Consider the following 10,459-nt stretch of genomic DNA (forward strand, 5'->3'; position numbering starts at 1 on the left):
TTATGTGTCCGAGATAGGCTAATTCAAGTTTTAAATACTCGCATTTGTCAGGTTGAAGTTTTAGGCCGCATTGTCTTAAACGTTCAAATAGTATTTTTAAGTTTTTATTATGTTCTTCAATTGTATGTCCGTATACTATTATATCGTCGATGTAGACGAAACAGTTATTTCCGATCAAACCTTTTAATCCTTTATTCATCATCCTTTGAAAGGTAGGTGGCGCGTTTCTTAACCCGAATGGCATACGCGTATATTCGTATAGCCATCCTGAGCAGAAAACACAGTCTTTTTAATATCCTCTTGTCATCATACCGATCTGGTGAAACCCGGATGTTAAGTCAAATGCGCTAAAATAACGAGCGTTCCTGAGTTTATCAATTATTTCATCAATATTAGGTAGTGGGTAATTATCTTGAATGGTTTTATCATTTAGTTTCCGATAATCTATTACTAATCTCCACTTTCTTTTTCTTGAAGCATCTTGTTTTTTGGAACTATCCAGCGGTGAGTTATAAAGTCGCTATCACGAATTATTTCTTTAGCAAGCATCTCTTTTATTTGTCGTTTAATCTCTTCTTGATGAATCGGTGGATATCTGTACTGTTTGGTTTATATTGGTATTTCATCGGTTGTTTTTATTTCATGCTCAAGTACAGGGGATAAAGGAAGTAAATCGTTAGGAAGAGTGAATATGTCGTAATACGATAAAATTATATCTTCAATTTCTTTATGTGATTCATTTATGTGATTAAGCCTAATATTATTCTTTAATAATTTTAACCTCTGTAAATCAATCTCGCATTTGTTTAATGTAAAAACAAGTGATTCATCGTACGGTATTATTTCGGATATTTTATTTGTTAAATGATATGGAAGAATTGGATTGTTTTCTTGGTTAAGCCTAGTGATAGCCCCAATATCACTGCCAAATATAACTAATACAGATTTTTTATCTTTACTTAATTCATATTTTACTTTCTTTAATATATTGCCTAATTTAAAGCAATTATTTGTTAGTTCAAATTTATGCGCGTATAATAAATCTGTTCCTAAAATGCCATCGACATCTCGTATAAAATTGTCTTCTACTACTTGTATTTTATGTAGTTTATTTTGAAATGTTGTGTTTACTGAATAAAGGCTATTACATACAGTTTGATTTATGCCTACTATTTCTATTCCTTTATCTCGCGTTACATTTTTATTCTTAAGTTTACTTTCAGATATCATTGTTATTTCACTACCTGTATCTATCAGAAATTTTGCCTCGTCGAATGGATTAATTTTTAGTCGACAGGTCTCGTTCTGATCAATTTTCTTCCAGGAGGGGCTTCGGTAACGTTGTTGATCCTTCCCCTTTCTCTTGAATCACCGTAGTTGTTCCAGGTGGGTTGGCTGTTTTGTGGTCTCGGTGAAAATCCTTCTTCTCCTGATGATACTTCTTAGTGCGGCAGTCTTCCTCAACGTGTCCGTTCCGTTTACAGTAATTGCAGAACCTTACTTTTGGTTTTACATCTTGTTTATCCTTTTGAAGTCCTTATTATCATTCCTGTCAAACATTCTGGCTGCTTTGAAAGTGCTCTGTAAATCGGTCGTTCTTTGTCCAAGTAAGAATATTGATATATCCCTTTTGGCGTTACGTTTAAATCACAGATTCTTCAGTAGCTAGTATTTCTCTTGTTTCGATCATCGAGGGATCATTGTTAGTATTAATAGCAGTTATCACTTCATCATGAATTTTTGAAAATCGTTCTATAAATTCATCCACACTTTCGTTTGGCTTCTGTTTGCATAGGTTTCTTTTTGTAGCTAAAGCAGAGACATTTATTGTTTTACCATATAGAAATCGTACCTTTTCAATTAGTTCGTCCAACGAAGGAATAGTGTCCGCTCTGATGGCTGTTGCTGCTTTGCCTTTTAATTTTTGCGATAGTATAGCCAGCAGTAAATATTGATGCTGATGTTCAACTAGTATCGTTCGAACACGCATGATCATGTTAATAAATTGTTCCGCATTTTGTCTGTCAAACTCTGGTATCATGGAGATGCACTTTTCATATTTCTTAATTCGGTCAATTGATACTGTTTCTGTTAAATCTTCTTCTGGGAATCTTGGATACAGATTTTGAAGTGTATGATAAGCTGGTCTTCTTTCTATTCGCGCTTCAAGTTGTTCGATTTTCTCTCCTAATTTTATCATTTTATCCATCATAACATTCACTGCTGTTGTTATTTTATTAGGAGCGCTTGGTTGACGTATTGGTGATTGAGTTCGCGACATGTTATTGGGTGCTGTCACGTAGTTTTGTACCAAAATTGAGTTTAATAAAGATTCTGTTAGACTTACGTTGGTTCGAGTTTCTCTCCAATGCCACTGTGGATCCAAGTTGTCTGATTGGTCTTTCACCTGCGTCAGTTTTGCCTAAGCTTCACGGTTACGCGGATCCCAGACTAACTGTCATCAAAAACTGTGAACTGTGTATAGGGTGCTTTGGAATTCAGTTAAGATTTTGTAGAATGCACTGCACTTCACAATTCACTTTTCTTATGTGAGTTCAATACGAGACACAGTTTAGTATCCCGCATCGCTGCTACCAATTTATATTGTGGATATTAGAATAAGAATCTCTTTTAAAAATCATTTATTTTATCAGAATTATTCACTACAATAAAAATTATTTACTATGATAAAAATTACTAGTTACGATTAATGCTACTTGGCCTGTTGCCTGAGCGAGAATGAATGCTCGCCCTGCTTTGTCCGTTCATCGCAAGAATTGTCTTATCGCTTTTGCTTTGTCTGTCGATCGAAAGAATTTCCTTATCGCTATAGTGTGTCACTCGCTGTGAACCACCTTATGCCTATACGACATGCACGACAATAATACCAATTTAACTCGTAGATATAAACTTCAGTAGATAAAATAACAGTTATTAATATTTATCTACAATAGGTAAATAATTGATGAGTAAACCTAACAAGAAATTGGAGCATTTTATAATTGCGGTCATAGTATCTGACAATATTATTAAAATCCGGTAATCTAAAGTACTCTAAATTAGATGAGCTAATAATTGATTCTACATATTCTGCTTTGTTATTTGCTGCTCGAGGCCTCTGTATATTTCTTGATTTCTTGATTAAATTTTATCTACACGTGAAAGTATCGAAAGATGAGCTCGAGGGAAAGATAAATACATTATATTTTATTTATCTACAATATTATTTAGAACTTTCAAGAAAATTTCAAATTTATGTGTCATGCAGCATTTAAAACAGAATTTTAAAAAAATTTTAATTCTAAAGTAATTAAAAAAAGCGAGCAAAGTTCTGTTTTTATCAAAAAATCTGTAATATTTATTTCATGTCTCACAGCATCTTCTTTTTTCTAAAGTTCTGAATTTATTCTGTGCTTATTTTCGTTAATTACATAAACCTATAATATCAGATTTCACACTTAAAATACATTTATTTAGAAAAACATTTTGCGTTATAAATAGACATGCTAATTTTACGTTTAAATGTATAATAGCAAGCTCAAACGATTTCCAATATTGCAAAAATATATATGTTGCTAAATGTACATAATATTTAAATCCGCTTTCCTTTCTGCAAAAATAATGTTATAATTTTTGAAAATTACGTTTAATAAAAATAAAGAGACACGAGCACTATACAATTTTAACATGTTTCTGAAATGTTAAAAATTTTATATAATGAAAATATTAAAATTCAAAGATACGAAGATGTGAAGGAGATATAAGAAGAAAAATATCAAAAAGTAATAAAAAATTAATTAAAAGTAAAATATGTTGTGCCGCGGGACGGCACTGGGTTCGGGATCCGCGGAGGAGAGCAGGATTCAGGGCGCGGGGAGGCTGAGTTCCTTTCAATAACGTAGAATCCTTGTAATAGTTATCGAAATATAATATATTTACTCTAGTACAGCGTGTATCGCAGTTTTATTGCCTATGAAGGCGAGGTCGGTTTCCTTCCTGGCGTTGCGTCGTAGGCGGAGATGGGCCCTTCGCGTCGGTCGTCGTGAGGGTTGGCGGTTCGCACTTGGTCTCACTCGCGCACCTCGATTATTCTTTTGACTGCTCGTCGTTTTCTGACTGCCCGTTGCAGTTATGACTATTACTAGTTTACTTTCGCGACTGCCTGCTGCAGTTCTTGATTCACTTGACGACTGCCCGCTCGTCTGAGCGCGGGTGCGTTTTTTATATTGTTGCGTAACCGTCCTAAATTCGGGGGTTGCTTAACTCGCGCTGAATGCAAGCGCAGCGGGTCCAAAGGTCGGACTTCCTTGCTTGCACTCTTTCGCAAACCTCGCCGCGGTGTTCCGGCTTCGTCTCAGGTTTCGCGCGTGGCTCGCTAGGTCAGCGGTACGCGCAGTCAACGCTCCGATCGCGGTATGCGGATATCGTTTATTTTGCAATGCTTATTTCGTTAGTATTCCGCAATTGTTCTCCTTATTATATTTTATTAATTAATATATAATATTAATGTATATCTATAATATTGATTAGTCTCGGGCTATAACAAATATATTTAAAATATATTTAAATATATTAACATAGAATATACACATTCATTTATTTGATCACTTTATTGGAAATAATATTTTCAATATCTTGAAACATGCTAATAGAAGAATATTTGTATAATATGTATATTTTTTCTATTTCTAATCAAAAAAATTTTTTGATGTATATTTATTCAAACTATCGATTAAATATACATATTAATTAAATCTATTATAAATCTAATCAGTTCTGGAGTTATTAAAATTTAATAATCAAAAATATTTTGAACTAAATGCTGGTTGGGTATAAATTCTTCAGAATCATATTCTGCTTTTATATTCGTTGTTTGAGACTCACCTTTGTCTCTTAATTTTAATAAAATTTTATACGTACATGCAAAGTATGGAGAGATGAGATCATTGAAAGATAAATATTTTATATTTTATATTTTTATATTTTATCTACTCACGATGTTATTTAAAACTTTCAAAAAATACTGTTTATGTATCGTTGTAATAATTAACATAAAAACGAACGATCAACTTCTGTTTATAAACTTCTGTTTCAATAATGGTTATATTTCTCACAAAATCCGACTCTCTTTTAGAAATATTTTTTCTTTCTTTTCCTTTTTCTAGTAATTCTTTTTACTCTCTGTTACTAACTGTTACCAACTGTACATTGACAAAAAAATGGAGACATAATGCGTTTAAATTTTTCAAAATTGAATTATTCATCTTAATTATCGATAACTATAGTATAGTCTGTTATCATTTGCTCATAAGTTTCTTATTAACCAAGGCAGATTGAAGGCATGTAATTATCATTTTAATTATTTATTTTCTTATCATTTTTTCAGTACTTTATTTTTGAAATATCACCGTCCAATTGATCGCTCAAGGTAATAAAAGATGAGAGGAATATATTTGTGTGTTCCGAGACAAAAAATCGCGCAACATGTTTACATACAAAATGTATATTTTCTTGATAATATTGAATGTATAATACGTGAGGCGAAGCGTGGCACAGTAAATAGCGTATCGGTTTACTGTAACAAAGGTCCCGGGTTCGATCCCCGGTAAGAGCAGAAAAATTATATACGCTCACTCTCCTCTCGGAAGGACGCTGGCAACCCACCGAGAGTAATCTTGCTAGGAGAACTTCTCTACAAAAATTAGCCGTTCAGAACCGACGTTAAAAACTGTAGGTCCCATATACATGTACACACATATATACGTGTACTATCCGCGTACGCAATCATGTATGTGAACAAAGAGAAGTCACCATGCCTCTGTCAAGAGGCGACGGACTGAGGATAATATGCGTAATCATTTTTATCATTTTTGCAATTTATCAACTTTTTATACTCTTGCATGATATCCGTGCTAATTTTAAACGGCTATTTGTGATTAATTGGAATGAATTTTATATAAATCGGACGCGAAGGACAAAGAAGTAAATTGACCTTTAACTGCATATTTTTTTAAATAACCTACGGTTCCAAGTAAAAATTGTGCACCAAAGATGCTATTGTAGCCTTCAACTCCAACAGAGCGAATCATTGACCTATTATACAATTCAAAGTCCATTATTGACTATCTAAAATTGTCGACACGAACAGAAACGAAAATAACAATTCACCTATACAATTCCTCGGTCCTGCGCTGAACGGTATATAAGAATATGGATGATGATTCTGTATTCTCTCGAGCAAAAATCTGTCCGGATCGAATTCTTCTGGATTTGGCCAAAAATTGGGATCTCTGTGAACTCCGTAGATATGAAGATGTATGACTGTTCCAGCAGGTATGACATATGATTCTGAAAAGCGTATTATAAAATTACAGAATATTGAAATTTATCTAAATGAAGGTTTCTTTTAAGAAAATGTACATAATATTATATTTTTAAAAAGTTAAAGCATTTAAATTTATTTTACATTCGACAATATATACTTTGTGTATGTAACAATATACAACAAAAAATGGATTACATAATTTTATATAAATTTTGTATGAATCTGAATCATATAATAAAATTACAAAATATTGAAATTTACAAAAATACGAAATAAAAGAAATGAAAGATACAAAATATTGATATTCTTAAAATCAAGCAATTTAATTTATTTTACATTGTAATTAATTATTCGCTTGCAAACTTCTGATGTGCAACTAATTAATTCATAGAAAGGTACAAATATAAACAAAACTAAAGCAGCATGTTAGAATAAAGAGCGGCAAACCAATTATATTCAATATTCTTCTTTAAGGTCAACTGTGATTGGTTAATTCCTTGTGGCCCACGACTTACAACATCTTTTGTAGACGGCCCAACTCTCTGGTATCGCGTATTTATTAAAAATTTTTTAACTTTATTTTAGCAAGATTTTAATTCACTCTTTTTTTTTAATTTTTATAATCCATAACTTTTATTTCATGGTACTTTTTGATAAATATAATAATTATAGTATCGTTTAATATTTTTGATAAAATCTTTTCTGTTTGTTTTTTTTTAATTTTGTTCAAACAAAGCAAAACCGAGCGATATTTTGTAGTTTTTTTTCGTAGTTTATCGATCTTCCATATGCACCCGAACTGTTGACATTTAATTTCAAGGCATTTGGTATATAAAATATATATGTATTGCAACAAAAACTTGATATCAGTACTATAGATCTGCACTATAATTATCCATACAAAACTTTGAGTTAAAATTGTAATTTAAATAATACATTAAAATAATATTGAAAAAAAGTACCTGAATATTTTTGTGTTCAGCTAATAGTAATAAAGCAAACATCATATCGCTGTAGTATCGTAACCCTGTAATCATCATCATTAATTATTGTATTATTGTATTATGTATAACGTAATACAATTATACATGCTTAAATACACTAAACGAAAAAAAAGATTACTGATACGTACTTCAAACATAAAAGTATCGACTTCTTCTCTAATGTCCAAATCAGTTAATAAACCTTCTCGAGATGTCGTTATTAAACGGTCCAACATAGCCAGCCGCTTTTTTTAACTTTTTAGAAATAAAAACAACATATTAGCTCAATCTCATTTTTGCCTTCTTTAATTAAAATTATTCTTGTATAAAATTCAAACTCTATTAGAAATAATAATGATTTAATTTTAAGAATGACATATGTTATATCATTACGCGGTGGTTACGTATGTTTACTACAAATACTACAATAATTTAAATTACGCAAACAAACTTAAATTAGCAGCTGGTCTCTTACGTACTTCCAAATACTTCAACATCATCTATCTCTTTGTCACTTTCAAAGTTTTTTAAGTACCGACCATTGGTGCGTTCGTGATAAAGTTTTCTTTCCGCTATGATCTACAAATACAAATACAATATTAATTTTTAAAAATGATTTTTTGTACTTAATAACAGTATCATATTGTGCTATAGCATAATATTAACGGCATAATGTATTATTAATATTTTGAATTAATCATGTAATTTTACGGTACAAAGATTATGAGATTTATTGTAATATTACACAAAAAAAGAGAGTTTAAAGGATTAAAATAACATAATTTAGGACGTACTTTTTCCGTAAATCCATGCAATATTTTCAAGATTTTTTTTTTGCTTTCTCCCATGTGGCGATAACGAGAACAAATTGTTATAGACCCAAGGCCTAAACGTTCTAAAACATAATTCAATAAAACTATATAATTCTAAAAATAATATAATTTCGTAACAGCTTTATTTAAAGTCAGCGTAAATATTTAAAGTAAACTATAATTGATTATAGCGAATATAAATAAAATTTATCTATGTTACGAAAATATGTAGAATCTCCTAAAACATTAGCCATTTGTTTTAACTAAATTAGATTAAAATAGATTCTTTGATATAAATGTAATTTCCCTATACATTTTATTGCTCAATTTATTTTTCCTAACTATTTAATATTTTAATATTTTCAATATTTTTAACGTTTTTAAAGATTATAAACAATATTTTGATATTAAACATTTAGCACGTACAATATTTTGACTTTAATTGTTTATACTAATTGTAGCTTCACATGACTATTAAATAATTAATATATTTTTCAAATTATATTTATATAATTGTATACATTATCATAACATAAAGAAAAGATCATAGAAATCATACAATTATTTACTAAATTTAAATTACCTATAAATTATCAGTTCGCTAATGTTGTGAATCGCATTTTGATACTGTTGCTGGGCCTTGCCAAGGTTTTGCAGAGAGATGCCCATGGCAGTTTCTATGAATGCATTGATTATAAAAATGTTATACAATTAAAGATTTATTGTAATATTATATTTCATAGATAGCTTTGAGTATTAAAAATCAAATTCTATATATATCTATCTTCATTGCAACATTGATATTTTATATAGGATTAAACTATCTTCTTATCTAAAACTATGGTTATTATGGAGATTATTATGAAGAATAAAATCTCTAAATAAAACAAAGCAATAAGAATTTTACAGCCATCTTATCGCATATCGCATTTAATGTATACTCGCTAACAAATGATGATAAATCTTTTACAACTACTTCTCCAGCATCCTTCAACGACTTTGTGCAATGGCTCTCTTCGATCAAGATATCCATAAACTGATTTAATATATTGAAATGAAATGTAGGTGTTAATATCTTTCGCCGTGTTTGCCACTTAGTGCCTAAAACTGAAACAATATAACGTAAAATTATACGATAAAAAGTTTTAATAATATTATATAAAATTACATTTTCATTCTTACTTTAATGTTTAATTGATCAATTTTTAAATAATATATTAATTATCTTAAATTAATTTTTTTATCACAACATTCATTTTTATAATCCTTTAAACTGTTTTTTATAAAACTTTTACTTAAAGAATTGTTAAAACAAATATTAACGTAAATTTAATTATTAATTTGTAATTAAAGCTTTAAGGATTAAGAAATAAAATTAAAAGTATATTATGTGCGCACGTGTAATAATGTTTATAATTTAATTTAAAATTGTTAATTAAAATATCTGCTGTCGTTATTATTACTGCTATTTGCTTGAGAATACATGTATCACAGCGAAATTATCCATCATTATAATCTTTACTTGTAAATTTCTTTTAAATTTATTAGTTTTTATAACAAAGAAGTTGTTTATTTAATTGTATAAGATAATATTTAAGTCTAATTGTAACATTTTATTGGATTTTTTGTTAAGAGACAGATCGATAACAGACTGTAATATAGTAAAGAATATGTACGCTTTTATGTTAATTTCATTACGTTACCTGTGCTGGTAAGAAGACCCGTGCCCAACCAAGGAAGTAACGAATCATATATACGACTTTTCTCAATGTGCTTGGTGCTACTTAGTATCGTCTGAAATTATCGAAAACATCTTAAGAAAGAACATCAATTTATTGGACCACTTTATCTTAGGTACACAAATAATTTATTAATTATATCTCCAATTTTTATTTAATTTTGGTCGAGTCAATGTTTGCTTCTTTTCATTTTTTAAAAATATTTTTTTTTACAAGCAAAAATCTACTTATAAAGCGCAAGATCTTTAAATCTAGCTAAATCGTAATTTTATGTCTTCAAAAAAAATAACCCACAAAAAAATTAATTTTTTTTATTACCTCCAAATCATCTGGATGACGAATAGACACAACAGGTATGAATAAACCCCAGAGTTTAAAAATGGGATAATAGTTATCAGCCCAATTCAACAACAGTTTCATTAGTCCTTCTAAAAAATATGTTGTCAATATATAAAATTGTTGAGGAATTAATTTTGTCATTATTTTCATTGTTACTTCTACTCAGATATTAAAAACAGACTATAATGATAACTAGGAAAATGAATTGCAAATTGATATTGCAAAAAGAAATGCTAAGATGAATAATCTGTATGCAATAAA

The 10,459-nt window shown here is 29.8% G+C and overlaps 1 protein-coding gene and 1 long non-coding RNA gene across 2 annotated transcripts; both read right to left on the reverse strand.

The window, feature by feature from the left end:
• Nucleotides 1–7,343: 7,343 nt before the first annotated feature.
• Nucleotides 7,344–10,279, reverse strand: LOC140673517 (cytochrome P450 4C1-like). Its single transcript, XM_072906493.1, has 4 exons — nucleotides 10,178–10,279; nucleotides 9,824–9,914; nucleotides 9,028–9,221; nucleotides 7,344–7,553 (listed from the first exon to the last, which is right to left on the reverse strand). Exons 1-4 carry the CDS (start codon nucleotides 10,277–10,279, stop codon nucleotides 7,380–7,382), a joined length of 561 nt encoding a protein of 186 aa, XP_072762594.1. The 3' UTR covers nucleotides 7,344–7,379.
• LOC140673020 (uncharacterized) lies at nucleotides 7,785–8,175 on the reverse strand. Its single transcript, XR_012047985.1, has 2 exons — nucleotides 8,103–8,175; nucleotides 7,785–7,887 (listed from the first exon to the last, which is right to left on the reverse strand). It is a non-coding gene; the product is annotated as an uncharacterized lncRNA (long non-coding RNA).
• Nucleotides 10,280–10,459: the final 180 nt, after the last annotated feature.

The sequence above is a fragment of the Anoplolepis gracilipes genome, chromosome 14, assembly GCF_047496725.1.
Source record: "Anoplolepis gracilipes chromosome 14, ASM4749672v1, whole genome shotgun sequence".
Classification (NCBI taxonomy): domain Eukaryota; kingdom Metazoa; phylum Arthropoda; class Insecta; order Hymenoptera; family Formicidae; genus Anoplolepis; species Anoplolepis gracilipes.